This window comes from Sander vitreus, chromosome 4 (assembly GCF_031162955.1).
Source record: "Sander vitreus isolate 19-12246 chromosome 4, sanVit1, whole genome shotgun sequence".
In the NCBI taxonomy this organism is placed as follows: domain Eukaryota; kingdom Metazoa; phylum Chordata; class Actinopteri; order Perciformes; family Percidae; genus Sander; species Sander vitreus.
In genome coordinates, this window is record NC_135858.1 from 32,544,124 (window position 1) to 32,564,292 (window position 20,169).

The following is a 20,169-nucleotide window of genomic DNA, read 5'->3' on the forward strand; positions in this document are numbered from 1 at the left end:
ACGTGGTTCGGGAAAAGTTAGATTTTCCAGCTGGCTCGGTTAGTGGTGAAGGAGTTGGCTAAGCCTAACGCTAGCGATGCTAATGCTAAATATAAGCCGATAGTTGTTGTTGGTCTCCCCTCTTGTTGCACATGCGCATGACATACGTCACGACCAAACGTTAGCAATTGGTTATGGCAGATCCAGAGTGACTCTGGGCAGATCCAATAGTTTTAAACTTACCCACCTTCAAGGAAGTTAACACTTGTCAATGGAGAGTGGCCAGACTCTCTGTACAAATGAAATGTACGAGAGTCTGGTAGGACCAGGTTAACCTAGGTCCGGTCCGTTCACCAAAGTAACAATGATTACATAATAACACTTAAGCTAAGTAATGAGTAATCCAGAACAATAAATTGTTGAAAATAGCTTGATTACATTGAAAAGTAGTCCTCATGATTTGTCTCAAATGTATCTTAACCATGTCATATGATATGCTACTTTAGTACACAATAAAACAAATATTACTGGGACCACTTGATCCCTACACTAGGGGAATAGATACACTAGGGGAATTTCCTTGTTACAGCAGCTCAAATGCAAACACAACAGATAACACAAATAAAGATTAAATAGAAGTAGAATATAAAGAAATATCTTAAAACATACAGGTGCTGGTCATATAATTAGAATATCATGAAAAATTTCAGTAATTCCATTCAAAAAGTGAAACTTGTATAATGTATACATTCATTCCACACAGACTGATATATTTCAAGTGTTTATTTCTTTTAATTTTGATGATTATAACTGACAACTAATGAAAACCCCAAATTCAGTATCTCAGAAAATTAGAATATTACTTAAGACCAATACAAAAAAAGGATTTTTAGAAATGTTGGCCAACTGAAAAGTATGAACATGAAAAGTATGAGCATGTACAGCACTCTATACTTAGTTGAGGCTCCTTTTGCCTGAATTACTGCAGCAATGCGGCGTGGCATGGAGTCGATCAGTCTGTGGCACTGCTCAGGTGTTATGAGAGCCCAGGTTGCTCTGATAGTGGCCTTCAGCTCTTCTGCATTGTTGGGTCTGGCGCATCACATCTTCCTCTTCACAATACCCCATAGATTTTCTATAGGTTTAAGGTCATGCGAGTTTGCTGGCCAATTAAGAACAGGGATACCGTGGTCCTTAAGCCGGGTACTGGTAGCTTTGGCACTGTGTGCAGGTGCTAAGTCCTGTTGGAAAATGAAATCTGCATCTCCATAAAGTTGGTCAGCAGCAGGAAGCATGAAGTGCTCTAAAACTTCCTGGTAGACGGCTGCGTTGACCTTGGACCTCAGAAAACGCAGTGGACCAACATCCGCAGATGACATGGCACCCCAAACCATCACTGACTGTGGAAACTTTACGCTGGACTTCAAGCAACGTGGATTCTGTGCCTCTCCTCTCTTCCTCCAGACTCTGGGACCTTGATTTCCAAAGGAAATGCAAAATTTACTTTCATCAGAGAACATAACTTTGGACCACTCAGCAGCAGTCCAGTCCTTTTTGTCTTTAGCCCAGGCGAGACGCTTCTGACGCTGTGTCTTGTTCAGGAGTGGCTTGACACAAGGAATGCGACAGCTGAAACCCATGTCTTGCATACGTCTGTGCGTGGTGGTTCTTGAAGCACTGACTCCAGCTGCAGTTCACTCTTTGTGAATCTCCCCCACATTTTTGAATGGGTTTTGTTTCACAATCCTCTCCAGGGTGCAGTTATCCCTATTGCTTGTACACTTTTTTCTACCACATCTTTTCCTTCCCTTCACCTCTCTATTAATGTGCTTGGACACAGAGCTCTGTGAACAGCCAGCCTCTTTTGTGTCTTGCCCTCCTTATGCAAGGTGTCAATGGTCGTCTTTTGGACAGCTGTCAAGTCAGCAGTCTTCCCCATGATTGTGTAGCCTACAGAACTAGACTGATAGACCATTTAAAGGCCTTTGCAGATGTTTTGAGTTAATTAGCTGATTAGAGTGTGGCACCAGGTGTCTTCAATATTGAACCTTTTCACAATATTCTAATTTTCGGAGATACTGAATTTGGGGTTTTCATTAGTTGTCAGTTATAATCATCAAAATTAAAAGAAATAAATACTTGAAATATATCAGTCTGTGTGGAATGAATGTATACATTATACAAGTTTCACTTTTTGAATGGATTTACTGAAATAAAGCAACTTTTTCATGATATTCTAATTATATGACCTGTGTGTGTGTGTATGTATGTATGTATGTGTGTGTATATATATATATATATATATATATAATAGAAAAATAAGAGTTATAATAGTACAAAATAGTATTGAAAATGTACATTAGACACCTCTTTTTATATACAGTACATGAATAAGGTGCAGATGAATAAGAAATGTTATTGCAGAGGTGACACAGATTATCTATATTCACATAATAGACAGCACCACTGACTATCACTGTAACAATTTGGCCACAATTAAGCACATTGACAATACAAGGCCTAGTCCTATACTAGATTTTGACCGTCTTGTTAGCTTGTTGCTGCTACAGAATGTGTTTTGTGTCTGTCTGTGTTCTTTTTCTTCAATGTGATCTTCTCCTCTCTCTTAACAAACCACCAGTAATTACAAAGTGGACTGTGCCTGCCATAAGGGAAACCAGAACTGCCCGGTGCAGAAGCACAACCTGAGGCCCATGGAGAGCTTCCCCATTACCCCCTCACTGCCACCTTCCTCCCCTCTGGTTGGTGCCGAGACCCGACGGAGAAAAGCCAGAAGGAGAGAGCTGGAGAGCTATGTTGCCGATGACAGCAACCAGATCCTGGACCAGGAGGCCAAAGAAATGCAGGGGAACAGTGACTTAGAGGTGTGTGTGTCATTTTCTCCAATCAGTTCAATGATGGCTTAGATTAAAGTCCATCAAATATTAATGTTACCACAAAGGGAAAAACAGTGGTCTAAAAATTGGCCTTGAAGTTTTTGAAAATGCCTATATTAGCCAAACATTGCTTGTATTTCCAGCTGTGTAGGATGTTTTCCTCATGTGCTGTCTTTCTGTGTAATTAGGAGAGACTGCTGGATGAGTTGAAGGTGGAAGATGGAGAGGAAGGAGAGGTGGATGAAAATGGGGTCGCCATCTATAGTAAAAGAGTATGGCATTTTAACTATTTTCCGATACAGTTGTTGTACTAATCTAGCATACTTTTGCCAGATATTTTTGTTCTCTGTAGAAATAGATTTCAATTCCAGCAATACATCAGTAATTCAAAAGACAAAATGTTTCATAATTCTCTGACCCTGCCTGTGTAACTCCCCTCTTGTGTCTGTGCTTATTCATGAAGACACATAACAGCCTGGAAAGGAGGCGAAAGAGAGTGGGAGGAGCAGAGGTGAAGGAGGAGGGTGTGGAAAGTGAGTACGGGGCAGGAAACCCTGCTGGTAACAATCCAATACCCCATAACACTGGAGTGGGGATCAGCACACGACGCACCACCTATGTCATGGTCAGTGAGACAAAACCGGTTGTTTCATCTGTATATGTTCATCTTTTAGTTTTTGATTTATTCAATTTTACATTCTCTTTCAGGAAGTGCCATCTATTGAAGAAAAGACCTTATTACCCAACCTGCCTGCCCCAGTTGCTCCCCCTAAACCTGCTAGACCTACCAAGCCTCGACCCAAAAGTCGGATCTCTCGCTACCGGTCAAGTTCATCCCAGCGTGCCCGGCGTCAGCGCCAAGCCCTCGCCCAGCAAGCAGCAGCTGCTGCTGCTGCAGCCATGGCAGCAGCACCATCATCAGCTGATCAGGGTGCTTCTCTGGACGAGGAGGGACCTCAGGGCCCATATGGTGCTGAACATGGCCATGGAGAGAGAGGTCTGGGGGGTCATCTCCTAGATGGAGATGGCCAGGGTTTAAACTGCATAAATAGAGGCAACTTGCGCTACCCCAAGACCAAGAAGGTTAGAGGACATTAGACTTTGTAGAAATTGTTTGTGGGATTTTGATTGTGCTATGGTCGAGTCAAGCTTTCTTAATCATATTAATTATTTTGTAAATTCCTAGCAAATGCAGAGGTAATCATTAATGTTTGTCTTTGTTCTCAGTACCTGGTGACAGAGTGGTTGAATGACAAGGTCCCTGGAGGGGAGAAGGTCCACCAAGAGGTGCCTGTTGAGCGCCCACTACGGATAACCACTGACCCCACGGTGCTGGCCACCACCCTCAACATGCTGCCAGGCCTCTCCCACTCATCCCTCATCTGCACCACACCCAGACACTACGTCCGCTTTGGCTCCCCTTTCAACCCCGAGAGACGCCGGCCCCGCCCGCTCCAAATAGACGGGACTTATGGCTGCTACAAGAAGGTGAGAGATGCAGCAAGGTATTATAGAGAGTATATGAATATAAAATATATAATGATGTTGTCTTCCTTAGCGAATTCAAATGAAGTGCTAGTGTTACAAGCCTGTCTGCAGGTCCTCAAACAATTAATCAAATGCTGAAAGCTTAAAATGGATGAAATGCAGTTAAATATAAAGAGCACTCTTGAATGAGTGTTAAGTCTTGAAATCTTGCACAGTATGCTGTTCTTTTTGGTGAAAAGGTGACCAACAAGTCTTGATTTTACCGTCATTGTACCTTAAATTGGTCAAAAAAAGTATTCTACCTGTCTATAAAGTAGAGGTGTGAATCTTCACTGATCTCCCGATTCAATTACGATTATCATGTCTTCGATTCGATATCTCGATGTATCACGATGCGTCAAAAACATTTTTCTGTTAAAGCCATATAGGATATTTGACTTGACAAGCTTGCATTGTCAAGGGCAATGCCCAAGCTGCAATAAGTAACTTTAGATTGGAATGGTGAGGTGTTTGGGTTCATCAGAAACAGAATCAGAATCAGCTTTATTGGCCAGGTTTGTGCAAACAAACAAGGAATTTGACTCCGGTTAAGCTTTGCTCTCAAAGTACAACAGTCACTTAACATATAAGAATAAAACACAGAATAAAAAACATTTCTTTTAAGGTAGCTACTACGAAGGTTTACCTGTTTTGGATTAGTCATATACCACCTTACTGTTTACAATTATACTTTTAAACTGCAAATCTATTGTGCTGTATTGGAATAACTGACCCCAGACAACTCTTTAACAAAAAAGGTATTGTTTACTGAACGATTACATGAATGTACAAATAATTTTTGTACATTTGTGTAAAAAAGGTTATACACACAACTACCCCTTTACCTGTTTCTCTATAAGTTTCCACTTACTAGAAATGTTCCGATACCAGTATCGGTATCGCCTCGGATACTGCCTAAAACACTGGTTTCGGGAAGTACTGGAGTTTATGCACCGATCCGATACCATGTAATAAAGCCCTAAAGAAAATCTACGTTAAAGTAGTTTATTTGTTCTTTTTCCGTTATAACTGACTGTCAAACTGGATAAAAAAAGAAAGTTCTGTGGCATTCATTATTTGTGTTTGTTCATGGCTAAACAAAGAGTTTAACTCCCAGACTGACAAAAAAGATAGAAATCATATCACATCCATACAGGGATAGTAGTTGTTAAAACATAATAAAATATATGCCCCATTGGTATCGGATCAGTACTCGGCATCGGCCGATACGCAAGTTCAGGTATCAGAATCAGTATCGGGAAGCAAAAAATGGTATCGGACCATCTCTACCACTTACAACACTCCAGCTACACAAAATTATTCCTCCTTACAGCATTTTCAATGTAAAACTTACTCAAACCCTATTAAACCACTGTGTTACGACACACACACACACACACACACACACACACACACACACCTCTCCGCCGTTAACTCCAACTTTAGCTTTTTCTTCTAAACCACTGCCGTTAGACAAGAAAAGTGCCGTAGTGTACATCTCTCCAGCTTTGTTACTTCACTTAGCTCTTCTCCAAGCTAACTATTCTAGTGTCTCTCGATGTTTCTCAGTGTTTTCTTTCCTCTTCTCGATTTGTGATCCTCTCCACTCTCCTCCTCGTATCTCCGCTCAGCTGTTTTGCGTGTGTGTCTGTCTGTCTGTGTGCATGTCTGTCTGTCTGTCTTGTGTGTGTGGAACGGGTTAGGCTACTGAGAATGTTATTTTTCATTTGAATGTTTATGCCGTGGCCGGAAAATTAACGAGCGACATCATTGCGTTATAATCGATTATGGTCAGCCACTGCATCGATGCAGCATTGTCCATGTCCGCATCCCGATGCATCAATTATTTGATTAATTTCAACACCTCTACTATAAAGACACAGTTGTGAATACATGCGACTTACAACCTTGTAATATGTTATATTCTATAATACAAACATTTCATCTTTTATAAATCTCAAGACTTTCTGAGGTATTGGGTCAAGTTCAATTACATTTTTTTCAATGTCTTCTAAATGTTTCAGTTTTAGTTTTTTAACCCAACATTACTGTTGTTTTGATGCAGAGATGGATAAAGCAGGCGGAGGATGAAAGCTGTTCAGCCAGTGTGGGGGATGGCACAGAGTCCACCTCTTCCCAGCAAAGTACCAGTAGCAGATCCACCCCCAACCCCCTGTCCAACGGTACATCCCCACTTTCATCTGGAACACTCATTTACTGCTGTATTTTCGCCAAAGATCAGAACCAAGCAACTGGGTGATATTTTTACTGAAAGTACAACTAAGTAAAGGGTGCAGTCCAGATAAAAATATGTTGTTACTGTTGTGTCTTGTCATCTTCTCCATACTAGAAGTGTATTGTTTCCTGTTTTTCCAGCTCACTTGTATCATTTCCACAGTTTTTAAAATCACAGAACTCAACGCACCGTTTAAGAAGCGCCGCTCCAAGTATATGTCAGAGACGATAACAGCACCCTCGGACCACCTGCTTCACCCGCTGTCACCAATCACACCACCTCTCCCAGAGGACTCCCTCCATCCACCGCTCCACACCCCAAGCGGCTCCCTGCTGCCCAACGGCCTGGCCTACTCACCCATGCCCTCACTGCCTGCCAGCCGCTGCAACACACCTCTGCAATTTGAAGTAAGGGCACAACCACATAAACACCTAATGCCTACCATACACTAGAAGACTTTGAACAGACTTTGAAAAGACTACAGTCTGACATCATCCCACATCTAAAGACAATCATCTCACATCAGAAAAATGTAACCAAGCTAGCTAGCTAGCTAGCGTTAGCTGGTAACTTAAGGGAAAGTTCGCCGATTTTCTGTTCTGCCGTACATGCAGATGAATGACGGCAGTACCCGGAGGTCCAGGTTTGTCCGCCAGTAAAACTCCTGTTGAACGAGGCGCTTCAGAAGGGTTGAAAATCTGCAACTTTTTCTCTTTGGCGTTTTGCTTACATACCTGCAAACTAGTCGCTTTTCGGCAAAAATCGCCGTTTTGAATGGGAAAATGTCATCCACGTGAATCGTGTAGAGCCCAAGAGTTTTTATTTGGTTTCAAAAACCTACTGCGGTCTTCTTCACAATAAAACATCTTTGGTGATACATCACGCGAGTCATTTGGCCAATCACAATCAAGATAATGGCAGCATCTTCTTTGAAAAGCCCCTGGCTGCAGCTTTTCAGCTTCAGCTTTTCTCTAATGTTGTTAACATGTTTAATATTTTAATGGAAAGCAAGCTTGTCGGCTTGTCAATTAACTTAAGATCAGCGAGTTGTGTTGTTAGCCTACAATGTTGGGGGGGGGGGGGTTAAAATGTGTCCCCTTTTCCAGCACTTCTGAGTTTGCAGGTATGAGCTTAGCAACCATAAACAACACTGACTCTAGCAATAGTCCTTGTTTGGTGCTGGAGGGAGCGCACCCATTGGTTGTTGAAAATATTAACATGATTTAACTTCACTACTAACTATCATAATAATATCAAGCACGTTTGATTATGTCGGAACGTCAAGACAGGAAAAAGACTGACTCAGACTGAGTTTTATGACCACCTTACACCAAACAATTGAGACCAATCGAGCGCGGCCCAACTCTAGCAAGACTCTCATGATTTTATTCTGAAATTTGTCAAATTAAATTTATTTAAAAAATTAAAAAGTTGTTTGGTGTAAGGTCAGCATTAGCCGTTTTCAACGGCAGGAGCTTTCACATGAAACCTTCTAAAGGACCGCAGGAACCAGGGTCCAAATTAAGTTCTGGGGACGTTTTACGTCTGATCTGAGGGCAGTACTTTCTGAAAGTTCAGGAACCTTCGGGGTGGGGTTTGCAGGGATCACCGTAGCTGATTAGTCAAACACAATCCAGCGCAGCTGGTTCTATCTCATCGACAGCTTTATTCATAAAACAAGAGAGTACTCCAGTATTGATTTAGGATGAGGGGAGAACATTTCTCTTTGTTTGAAGAAGACACACTTTATTAATCCTGCAAGGGGAAATTACATTAAAACTAAAATTGGGCTTTGCTGTCGGCTTCCCTACTCCTTTTTTTTTATTGCATTTCATTCATACCTGTGCAGCAGTAAACAAGGAAGTAGGCAACTCTGGTATTGATTTAGGACCAATGAGGGGGTTCTAGGAACATTTCTCTTTGATTGAAAGAGAGAGATTCATGCATGTCATGTATTACACGAACTGAGTACGGCGTACGAGGCAGGAGCCCCGTTCATTCTAATGAGAGTTGCTTAGTGACGCACAAAGCTATCATGGAGCCAAAAATGACCCAGATGACCGGCACTACTTACGTATGTCCCATAGAGCAGGCGCATTAGAGACCTCTGCTGGCCGAGCCGGCCAGTTCCGGTTTAGCGAATCCCCATTCGCTAACTTGAATGGGGATAAAACTATTTCCAAATATTATCAGACCCAGTGGATTGAATTCTGATAGTGAAACGATTCATTTCGGGGGGTTGATGGCGGGTCTGGTGATCCCCTTGATGTTATCACAGAGCACTGTTTCTGCTAGGCATCCCCAAGCATAAATGTACAATGTTACTGCTGCATCACTTCCTGATTTTCCAAACTACAGTACGGCCTGATGTCCAAATCATAGAACGTGCGTGCGTTAATCTCTAAAAAAAATCTAATGCCGTTAAAAGAAATTTGCGTTAACTCTATCATAAAAGGGAAATCCATTAACATCCATCTAACTTCGTAAACTGTGCCAAGTTGTACCACATGAACACAATCTAGGTAAACCTCTATTTCAGACAGCTTGCCTGCTTTAGTAAAGTAATTATTATATAATACCTGTTTTAAATGAAACAGTCTGGTCTGGTCCCTGTTGTAAGGTCAGTCACCCCAGCTGGTTTGGGTTTTTGGTTTATCACCTCTACATATGGGCCGTTTTTGTAATCGATTGGCAGAGTAGTGGCTGCAGATAGTAATGTATAGTACATGTTTATCTAGTCTTTATCCTCGACGTTCCACTTCTGGGATTGCTCCGTTGCAGACTTCAATTCTGCCGGATTTCACGTTTAGTGTTTGCAACTTTTCAAAATTATATCTTGAGAACATTGTTAATCATTGAAGATAAACTACTGTTTGTAAGTAAATTAACCTTTTGGTTAGAGTGAGGTAATTAAATCTTCATTTTAAATTAAACACAGTGATGAGAACTGATATACTTTAACACCAACATACCAATGAAACTTAATTTGCTGTTAATCTGCCTGGGAAGACTGTCCAAATCAAATTATTAATATTTGGGACACACCATGTGTGATTGACTCTATGAAGTTTCCAATAGCTTTTGCTTTTCTCTTAAGAACATATCATCCCCTGAGGCATCTCCTGTTCACAGGCCGGAGTCCATCTCTCCTGAGGTATGTTCCTATCTCTGTGCTACTAATCCTAATGCTGATGCAAACATTTTAAATTCTAGTTACAGCTGACTAGTTCCTCAAATTTGTCTATAATTAATTGTGTCCTCTTTTCTTTCTCCACCTTCAGCCATGTCTTCAGACAGACTTTGACATCCCTCGGCCCCAGTTCCCCGACCTGTCACTTCCCTCCAGCTTGGAGAGCCCTGTGGCTGTGACCTCAGATGACTTTTCCCTTCCTGGAGGCCCTTCAGGCCACGATTCCCAGGGTCCATCATCCGTAGGGACCAGTTCCCTTAACCCAGTGTCCTGTCCTTCCTCAGACATAACCTCCCAAAACAGGGAGCAGGCTTTCAGGACAGAGTTTAACCTCATATACACCTGCTCGCCACTCAACGCAAACCTGGGGAACCCTGTGGCCATGGACCGCCACCTCTCCCAGTCAGAAGGTGGCTTTTCCCCAGCAGAGTCCTTTCACAGTTCCGTAAGCGGCCAGGGGCTGCTGGGAGATGTGGGCCCTGGCTCCATGTCACCATACGGCGAGCTTCATTATGGGGGAAGCTACCCAGATAGTTGCACACCTCCTCATACCAGCAACCCACCACAAAAGAAGAAGGCAAGTTCTCCACATCTTAATAAGAATGTAAAAAATGTTTTTAATCAGGTAGTTTTTCAGCGTTTCATCTGTTCTTCTCAAGCACGAATGACTTTGAGTGTGATATGTGCAAACTGAAAAGCCAAACCTCATGATGTGCTTTTCCCCTTGCTCTGTGTTTGCTCGTTGACTTTGTCTTAAATATCAGTTGATCCCTTGTCAAGGGGTCAAATTCAAAAGCAACAGGCATTTAAAAACATATTTAACCATTTTATGTTTTTATCTGAAATGATTACGACTCTGTAGCTTTGACCCTTCCTCCTCCCCCCCCCCCCCCCACCCCCACCCCCTTCCCTCCCCCTCAGTCCCCTTCCTCCCCCTCGCTGCTCCTTGACACTTTTTGCCAAGTCTCTCTTCCACTTTTCTTCCAAGGCAGAGGGCCAACCAGCATACCATTAGTCTGCTGACAGGGAAGCCAGATTACCAGGCTATAGCTGTAAGAAGTGAATACAAGCCAGTACAAAATATGGTGAATATTCTCCCTACAACTACATCTTTAGAAGTGTGCATGTAAATATTGTTTCTTTGCATCTGCATACAACACCCACCCCATGCTCTGACAGCTCCGTCCTCTCCCCTCCTCCAAACCTACATTGAATTATGACTATAGTTTTGAGCAGCAGTTTTAAGTTATGCCATTTCAGTCAAATTCATTGAAGTGTGTAAAGCTTCATCCATTGCCTTCAACACAAGAAGCCGATGGTTCATGAATTCTCATGATGGTGTCTAGATGAAGCCCATGTCTCTTTGCGGCATATCATCCATGGTTCCACCTCTACTATAAGCACTATCACAAGGCACCATGGGAAAGTTCCAGCGCTCAGGTTAAATTTAAGGATGTATTCCTAGTAACATGATTCATCAGTCTTCACTCGGCAAATGTAATGTTAAACTGAGCTAACATGTTTATGCAGCTGGTCACATCACATAGTCCTGTAAATGTGAGGGCTGAAATCAATAGCATTGTTGCCTCAGAACTCAGCATATGTCAGACAGGCCAACCATAAAATACCTGTTCTTCCATCGATGCCCACTAGATACTTTAAAGGAACAAATATCAATCCTCCTTATAAAGTGTCCAGTATTAAGATTCTCACTTGCCAAGCAGCTAAAATAAATTAGTGGTTCAGATTAATCCAGCCAACATTACTGATATACATTTTTCAACTGTAATTCATCTTTGTAAATAGAATCACAGCCTTTGTGAGATTCAGACAGAGTTAGTTATTAAAAATCTACTCTTTCTTTTATGCATAGAATTGGGTCTAAAATGTAGCCTTAGTGACTCAGAAACTATGGTTTATTGCAATCTAAATGTTATTTTTATAGCCTCAGCTTTTGGTTATATCAGTTATAATAACATTATACTCACCCTACTAATGGACCTTTTTCACAGCAGACATTTTGACTTGTCATAGTAGGAAAAGCACAGCTGAAATTGATAACCTTAACGATGGCTCAATTCCATCAAGTGTCCTGGTAAGCTATTTCAGCGAGTCAGCATGCACAGTACCAGGGCCTCTCCTAAGTGGAATGCAGCCATCATCAATGGTTTTGAATACACCTGTGCTTTTCCTACTATGACATGTCAACATGTCTGCCGTGAAAAAGGTCTATAGCTGAGATCTTGAGATGTGGCGACATTGCTGAGTGGGTACTGGACACTAGCAGTAAACAAGCCAATAGATATTATCTAAACCACTATATTTTGGTAAAATCAATGTGAGTATACCTGAAATGTTTCCAATAGCTCCTTATTGCACAGGAAAACTAGTGTAAATGGCTGTGGCAAGTACAGTAGGCCAATGCTGAAACATGGATGGTTATAACAGGCAGTTTGGATATTACTTTTACCATTCACATTTGTTTTCTCTTTAAATGTTTCACTAACCTACTGGATGTTTGTCTCATCTCAGCAATTGCTTTTTATCGTTCACAATGTTATCAAAACCAGTCATGGCCACAGCTATAAAAAAGTTGCAATTAACCATAGTTTTCCTTTAACATGTTTTAAGGTTGGAACAGGCAAGCTTTTTGATACAAAACTATAGCTTTGGTTTGACCTGATTTGTAAGAAGCTTTAACAACAGACAAATACTGTATTTATATCCGATGCATGTAAAAAGTACTCAAAAAAGCTACTGGCAAGTCTAGCAGGACACTTATAGTAGTGTGTCCACTGAAGACATCATTGAGATTTGATGCTTGGTGGTTATTTCAGACCCTGACTTCCAGTCCCAGACAACACAGCTGCCTTCTGCAGTTTCCCCTTTATGTAATATTATGTTATTGCAATAAGATCCATCCATGTCAGTATCTGACTGTGTGGTGATCATCCCACCCCCTGCCTCTTTCATATACCCCCCCCTCTCCCCCCCCCCACTCCCACAAGGCTGTTCTCATGACGACATTAAGCTGGGATGAGTGCTATCATTCATTGTTTAAGCGTAACTCTCGCCAAGATGCAACCTAGGTTTTTTTTGTGAATGTACCCGAGTCAAACTTTTGTTTAAAAGCAAAATTAGTACAGAAAGGCCACTTTTAAGATTTACCGTATTCTCGTTTTTGGTTAAATGGCCTTTTGAATGGGAGTGCTAGGGGCACTACTATGATAGCATCAAAATCGCTATTTTTAAAACACAAAGAAGGCTTGACACAACATGAAACTTTGCTTGCTCTACACTTGAACTCGAGCATTGAGAACAATGTTTGTGTATACAGAGTTTATTAAAAAAGGTTTTGAACGACTTACTTTAGCTGTTGGTGTTTCCGGTCGCTGCCATCTCGCCAGTCAAAAAGTGTCGATCTCCGAATGCAACATAACAGGGAGGAGAGTAAAGATGGGAAAGCTCCTAAAGCTTAGTTCCATATAAATGCACAGATAATTCGTTGTTTTGACGTTAGTGAAAAACAATATTGACCTTGTTGAAAAAGGAGCCTCATATAAGAATGACATTTACTCCTATGGAGTCCGTTCATTTGCATTCGGAGATCGACACTTTTTGACTGGCGAGATGGTAGCGACCGGAAACAACAACTGCTAAAGTAAGTCGTTCAAAGCCTTTCTTTTTAGTAAACTCTGTGTACACAAACAATGTTCTCAATGCTCGAGTTCATGTGTAGAGCCCCTGGTGATACTTCGAGCAAAGTTTCATGTTGTGTCGAGCCTTCTTAGTGCCAGCCGAACTTAGCCTCACCCACAACATTCAAGGTCGGGAAGTTCGGTCTGGACTTGATCCGTTGTGGAGCAATTATGCTCGAACAAGAGCTGTTCGGACCAATCAAATTGTGAGGGCGGGCTTTATACGATGATGGACAGATACAGTAACGTCTCTCTCACATACATACATACATACACACACACACACACACACACACACACATACACACACACACACACACACACACACACACACACACACACACACACACACAGCTGATGGTGTCGCTGTGACTCAGCTGTTCAAGTCACAGAGGCTAGTTTTAGAACATAAGAGACTTTACCTGTTTCAACGGCGAATAGAGAAGTCAGCTGGTAAAGTCCACTAAAAACTATAGAAATTAAATTATCAATAATCCATTTTATTTCTACGTTACAAACAGCTTTACGAAATGGCAGAGATTTAAACAAAGCCTCCGCACGGTAGCGTTAGCTATATGGTGAAGCGAGCTAGAGAGTGACTGAAGAGAGGGAGCGCCCAGCGGCGTTAGAACAAAGCCGTGAATCAGAGAAATAAAACGTGATTCATCTCTAGAAATGCAACTGTAGCAAGCATGTCACTATCACTAACGTTATCCACATTCATATTTAGACGAAACAAATGATATATCCAGCTTCAAAAAAGTCTAAAAGTCGGGAGTTAGGACGGAAGTGCATTGTGCAAAGAGTGGTTGCTATGGAGACAAAACACTGTCATCTGTTGACGGTTGAGTTCCGTTGCTCTGATTGGTTGTAGGTCTATCCAATGAGTGCAGAGGAATTTTCTTTCCCTGTTCGGTTAAAACATGCCCCATAATCACAGCCCAACGGAGCGGTTTCAGACTCACATTCTGACTAGAATCTGAGTAAGACGATGTCAGGCTAAGTGCCCCTAGCACTCCCATTCAAAAGGCCATTTGACCGAAAATACGATAAATCTTAAAAGTGGCGCTTCCGTCCTAATTATGCTTTTAAACGAAAGTTTGACTCGGGTACATAGTATTGTGGGTACATTTTGGCGAGAGTAATGCTTTAATAGTTGAAGTGTGTGTATATGTTATGTGTGTGCTTGAACTTTCTGTGGAAGTTGATATGAGTGTTTGTGTAGTTGTTGTTTCAGCGTGGTTGCATCTGGTGTGGTGCGTTTAAAGTTGCCTGCTCTTTCATCAAAGCTGTATGTTACTAACATTCAGAACACACAGTAATCTACAGTAATCTACAGTACAAGCCTTTCTCATGACTACGAGTGTGTAGAATGGAACAAAAAAAGAGATGCATACAGTGTCATTTTCATGTCAAAGGTGATTTCCATGGTGATTGAGGTGTTTTTCTTTTTGTTATATTGACTAGTTGTAAATACTGTTTCCAGGTGAGTCCTCTCTGGTGTGGTGCATGCAGTCTGCCCATCACTTAGTGCAGTTTTGGTGAATGATGTGATTCAGTCAGCGGCCCAGCATCAGTGTAAATGACATGAAGTTGTATGTTAAACATTTACATCAGACTGTGTGTCAGTCCTTCAACAACAGGTATTTAATAGCACCTCTCCTCCCTCTGCTGCCTCAGGTGTCTTTGCTGGAGTACCGCAAGAGGAAGCAGGGCAGCGGCCGTGACTCAGACCTAGCCGGCAGCAGCTCTTCTCTGGGTGGTACCCCCACCAGGCCTGGCTCCCACTACAGCCAGGACTCCCATCATCCCCATTGCCATCAGCAGATGCAGCCCCCAGCCTCCCAACACAGCTCCTTCTCTTCCTCAGCACACACTTTCTCCATCCCACAAATAGAGGAGGTCAATCCTCCAGACCACCAGGGCTCTTCAGTGCAGTCCAGACGCCAGGACAGCAACAATCAGTGGTGAGAAGTCCAGAATGATGGCTCACTACATTTAAAGATATATTTTGCTGATTTAAATCCAGTTCTGTCATGGTAGTGTGGGCAATATGCGTCTTCCCTCCGTGGCTGCAGTGCACGGAGCTCCAAGCAGCCAAGGTCTGCCAAAATCTGCTCTGGTGACACGTTATCCTCTGAGATAATAGTGTCCACTATTAATCTGCACACACTGCCCACACAAAGATGACACAGAGCTGGATTGAAATCGTCAAAGTACCCCTTTAACACATATTTTACTACGGGTCGCATCACCTGGAAGTTCTTAAGTCATTTTTTTTTTTTTTTTTATGATCAATTTTTTTATTATTTTTATATTTTCAACATACAATCGAACAAGAACCAAAACCCTCGCCCACCCCACCCTCTGCGGTCTCGACCAATATACAAGAAAACAAAAATCACACCTTGCCTAGTCGCTCTCCTCTAATTCTTGTGGTGTTCAGAATCAGAAAGGGTTTTATTGCCAAGTACGTTTTTTAACACACACAAGGAATTTGTTTTGGTGTTGTTGGTGCACGTCACACATTCTTTAGATTGAATATTAAACAATATAAGTATAGGTACAAACAATATAAGTATATTTACACAGTATGTATTAAGTTAAAAATAAAGAATAAAAGATATAAATAAAAAATAAAGAGCAAAGAGCATTACAGCAGAGAGAGAACAGTGGCATGAAGGTGGAGTGTCAGGGTGGTTTCCATCCATCCATCCATCCATCTTCATCCGCTTATCCGGGGTCGGGTCGCGGGGGTAGCAGCTCCAGCAGGGGACCCCAAACTTCCCTTTCCCGGGCCACATTAACCAGCTCCGACTGGGGGATCCCGAGGCGTTCCCAGGCCAGGTTAGAGATATAATCCCTCCACCTAGTCCTGGGTCTCCCCCGAGGCCTCCTCCCAGCTGGACGTGCCTGGAACACCTCCCTAGGGAGGCGCCCAGGGGGCATCCTTACCAGATGCCCGAACCACTTCAACTGGCTCCTTTCGACGCAAAGGAGCAGCGGCTCTACTCCGAGCTCCTCACGGATAACTGAGCTTCTCACCCTATCTCTAAGGGAGACGCCAGCTACCCTCCTGAGGAAACCCATTTCGGCCGCTTGTACCCTGGATCTTGTTCTTTCGGTCATGACCCAGCCTTCATGACCATAGGTGAGGGTAGGAACAAAAACTGACCGGTAGATTGAGAGCTTTGCCTTCTGGCTCAGCTCTCTTTTCGTCTAACGGTGCGATAAATTGAATGTAATACCGCACCTGCTGTGCCGATTCTCCGACCAATCTCCCGCTCCATTGTCCCCTCACTCGCGAACAAGACCCCAAGGTACTTGAACTCCTTCACTTGGGGTAAGGACTCATTCCCTACCTGGAGAAGGCACTCCATCGGTTTCCTGCTGAGAACCATGGCCTCCGATTTAGAGGTGCTGATCCTCATCCCAGCCGCTTCACACTCGGCTGCGAACCGATCCAGTGAGTGCTGAAGGTCACAGGCCGATGATGCCATCAGGACCACATCATCTGCAAAAAGCAGCAATGAGATCCCCAGCCCACCGAACTGCAACCCCTCTCCACCCCGACTACGCCTCGATATCCTGTCCATAAATACTACAAACAGGATTGGTGACAAAGCGCAGCCCTGGCGGAGGCCAACTCTCACCTGAAACGAGTCCGACTTACTGCCGAGAACCCGGACACAGCTCTCGCTTTGGTCGTACAGAGATTGGATGGCCCTGAGAAGGGACCCCCTCACCCCGTACTCCCGCAGCACCTCCCACAGTATCTCCCGGGGCACCCGGTCATACGCCTTCTCCAGATCCACAAAACACATGTAGACTGGTTGGGCATACTCCCAGGCTCCCTCCAGGATCCTTGCGAGAGTAAAGATCTGGTCCGTTGTTCCACGACCAGGACGGAATCCGCATTGTTCCTCTTCAACCTGAGATTCGACTATCGACCGAACCCTCCTTTCCAGTACCTTCGAGTAGACTTTACCGGGTGGTTTCCGTGCCTTGTTAATAAGGCTAGTGGCGGAGGGGAAAAAGCTGTTCATGTGACGTGAGGTTTTGGTCAGCCTCCTGCCAGAGGGGAGTGTCTCAAAGAGTTTGTGTCCAGGGTGGGAGGGGTCGGCCACAAAAAAAACGCTTCAGAGTCCTGGTGGCATATAGGTCCTGGAGCGGCGGCATATTGTAGCCAATCACCTTCTCTGCTGACCTAATGACACGCTGCAGTCTGCCCTTGTCCTTTGCAGTGCTAGCAGTGTACCAGATGGTGATGGAGGATATGAGGATGGACTCAATGATGGCTGTGTAGAAGTGCACCATCATTGTCTTTGGCAGGTTGAATTTCTTCAGCTGCCGCAAGAAGTACATCCTCTGTTGTGCTTTCTTCACGAGGTAGCTGATGTTCAGCTCCCACTTGAGGTCCTGGGAGATGGTAGTTCCCAGGAAGCGGAAAAACTCCAGTGTCAATTGTGGAGCCACAGAGGGTGATGGGGGCAGGTGGGGCTGGGTTCTTCCTGAAGTCCACAACCATGTCCACTGTCTTTAGAGTGTTGAGCTCTAGATTGTTTTGCTTGCACCAGGTCACCAGGTGGTCAGCCTCCCACCTGTAGGCGGACTCGTCACCATCAGAGATGAGTCCAATGAGGGAGGTGTCGTCCGCAAACTTCAGAAGTTTGACAGACTGGTGACTGGAGGTGCAGCTGTTGGTGTACAGTGAGAAGAGCAGGGGGGAAAGAACACCGCCCTAAGGGGATCCGGTGCTGATGGTCTGTGAATCGGAGACGTGTTTCCCCAGCTTCACATGCTGCTTCCTGTCAGACAGGAAGTCAGTGATCCACCTGTAGGTGGAGTCAGGCACGCCTAGCTGGGAGGGTTTCTCCTGGAGCAGAGCCGGGATGATGGTGTTAAAGGCAGAGCTGAAGTCCACAAACAGGATCCTGGCGTAGGTTCCTGCGGAGTCCAGGTGCCTGAGGATGTAGTGGAGGGCCAGGTTGACTGCATAGTCTACAGACCTATTGGCTCTGTAGGCAAACTGCAGGGGGTCCAGGAGGGGGTCGGTGATGTCTTTGAGGTGTGAAAGCACAAGGCGCTCAAAGGACTTCATAACCACAGAGGTCAGGGCGACGGGTCTGAAGTCATTAAGTCCTGTGGTCCTTGGCTTCTTGGGGACAGGGATTATGGTTGAGGTCTTGAAACAGGCTGGCACGTGGCATGTCTCCAGTGAGGTGTTAAAAATGTCTGTGAACACTGGAGATCAGCGCAGTGCTTCAAGCTGGATGGGGAGACAGCATCCGGTCCAGCAGCTTTCCTGGGGTTCTGTCTCCTAAGAGAGAGTCGTCACTGAGGTGGGGACCTTTATGGAGGGCATTGGTGGGGAGGCCCAGGACCCTGCTGAGGTGGAGGTGAAGCACAGTGGTTGTAGCTGTAGGGAGGTGTCGTGGGGGATGGTGTCAGGACTGTCCCTTTGTCTTTCAAATCGACAGTAGAACTCGTTCAGGTCGTTGGCTAGGTGTCGGTCATTGAAGGAGTGGGGGGTTTTAGGCTCCCTTTTAGGCAGGTGAACCATGACGTGGTCAGAGAAACCCAGTGCAGCACCGGGGAATGCATGATAAGCATCCCTGACTGTGGTGTAACAGTGATCCAGAATGTTCTCCTCTCTGGTTGGGCATTTAATATGCTGTCTATATTTAGGGAGTTCATGAGTGAGGTTCCCTTTATTAAAGTCTCCAAGGACAATAACTAGGGAGTCCGGGTTGGTCCGCTCCACACACAGTATCTGGTCGGCGAGCATGCGCTGTGCGTCCTGCACGTTGGCCTGCGGTGAGATGTAAACACCAACCAGAATGAATGAGTGGAACTCACGGGGTGATTAAAAAGGCTTACAGTTTATGATGAAATATTCCAGGTCAGGAGAACAACTTCTCCGGGAACCATCACCTTATCGTGGTGGAGAGGTTTGTGTGTCCCTATGAACCTGAGGGCTGTGTTGTCTGGAGCTTCGTGCTCCTGGTAGTGTCTCCCAAGGCAAAGTGGTCTCAGGTGAGGGGCCAGACAAAGAATGGTTCAAAAATCCTATGAAACATCGAGGAAGGGATGAAGTGACCCTGCCCGGAGGAAGCCCGGGGCCCCCCGTCTGGAGCCAGGCCCAGATGGAGGGCTCGTCAGCGAGCGTCTGGTGGCCGGGTTTGCCACGGAGCCCGGCCGGGCACAGCCCAAAAAAGCTACGTGGCGGACATCTCACCATCCCATGGGCCCACCACCTGTGGGAGGAACCGCTTGTTGTCGGGTGCGCTGCCACATGGGTGGCAGTGAAGGTCAGGGGCCTCGACGGACCAGACCCGGGCAGCAGAGGCTGGCTCTGGGGACGTGGAATGTCACCTCTCTGTGGGGGAAGGAGCCGGAACTTGTGCGGGAGGTGGAGCGCTACCGGTTAGATCTGGTGGGGCTTACCTCTACGCACAGTCTTGGTTCTGGAACTATACTCCTGGATAGGGGTTGGACTCTTTTCTTCTCCGGAGTTGCCCAGGGTGTGAGGCATCGGGCGGGTGTGGGGATACTCACAAGCCCCCGGCTGAGCGCCGCTACGTTGGAGTTTAACCCGGTGGACGAGAGGGTCGCCTCCCTACGCCTGCGGGTTGTGGGGGG

At 44.5% G+C, this 20,169-nt stretch overlaps 1 protein-coding gene across 6 annotated transcripts in view; it reads left to right on the top strand.

Annotated features, from left to right (window-relative positions):
- Positions 1–20,169, top strand: part of setd5 (SET domain containing 5) — a 63,228-nt gene that overhangs the window by 35,261 nt on the left and 7,798 nt on the right. For 4 of the 6 annotated variants that reach the window (XM_078249374.1, XM_078249378.1, XM_078249377.1 and 1 more), the window contains exons 12-22: positions 2,621–2,864; positions 3,065–3,148; positions 3,340–3,501; positions 3,585–3,959; positions 4,104–4,364; positions 6,469–6,586; positions 6,802–7,046; positions 9,737–9,793; positions 9,921–10,406; positions 10,822–10,914; positions 15,208–15,494. In XM_078249374.1, the coding sequence (XP_078105500.1) occupies positions 2,621–2,864; positions 3,065–3,148; positions 3,340–3,501; positions 3,585–3,959; positions 4,104–4,364; positions 6,469–6,586; positions 6,802–7,046; positions 9,737–9,793; positions 9,921–10,406; positions 10,822–10,914; positions 15,208–15,494 (2,412 nt within the window). The remainder of the gene's footprint in view (positions 1–2,620; positions 2,865–3,064; positions 3,149–3,339; positions 3,502–3,584; positions 3,960–4,103; positions 4,365–6,468; positions 6,587–6,801; positions 7,047–9,736; positions 9,794–9,920; positions 10,407–10,821; positions 10,915–15,207; positions 15,495–20,169) is intronic. The other 2 variants (XM_078249379.1, XM_078249380.1) reach the window with 1 other exon arrangement.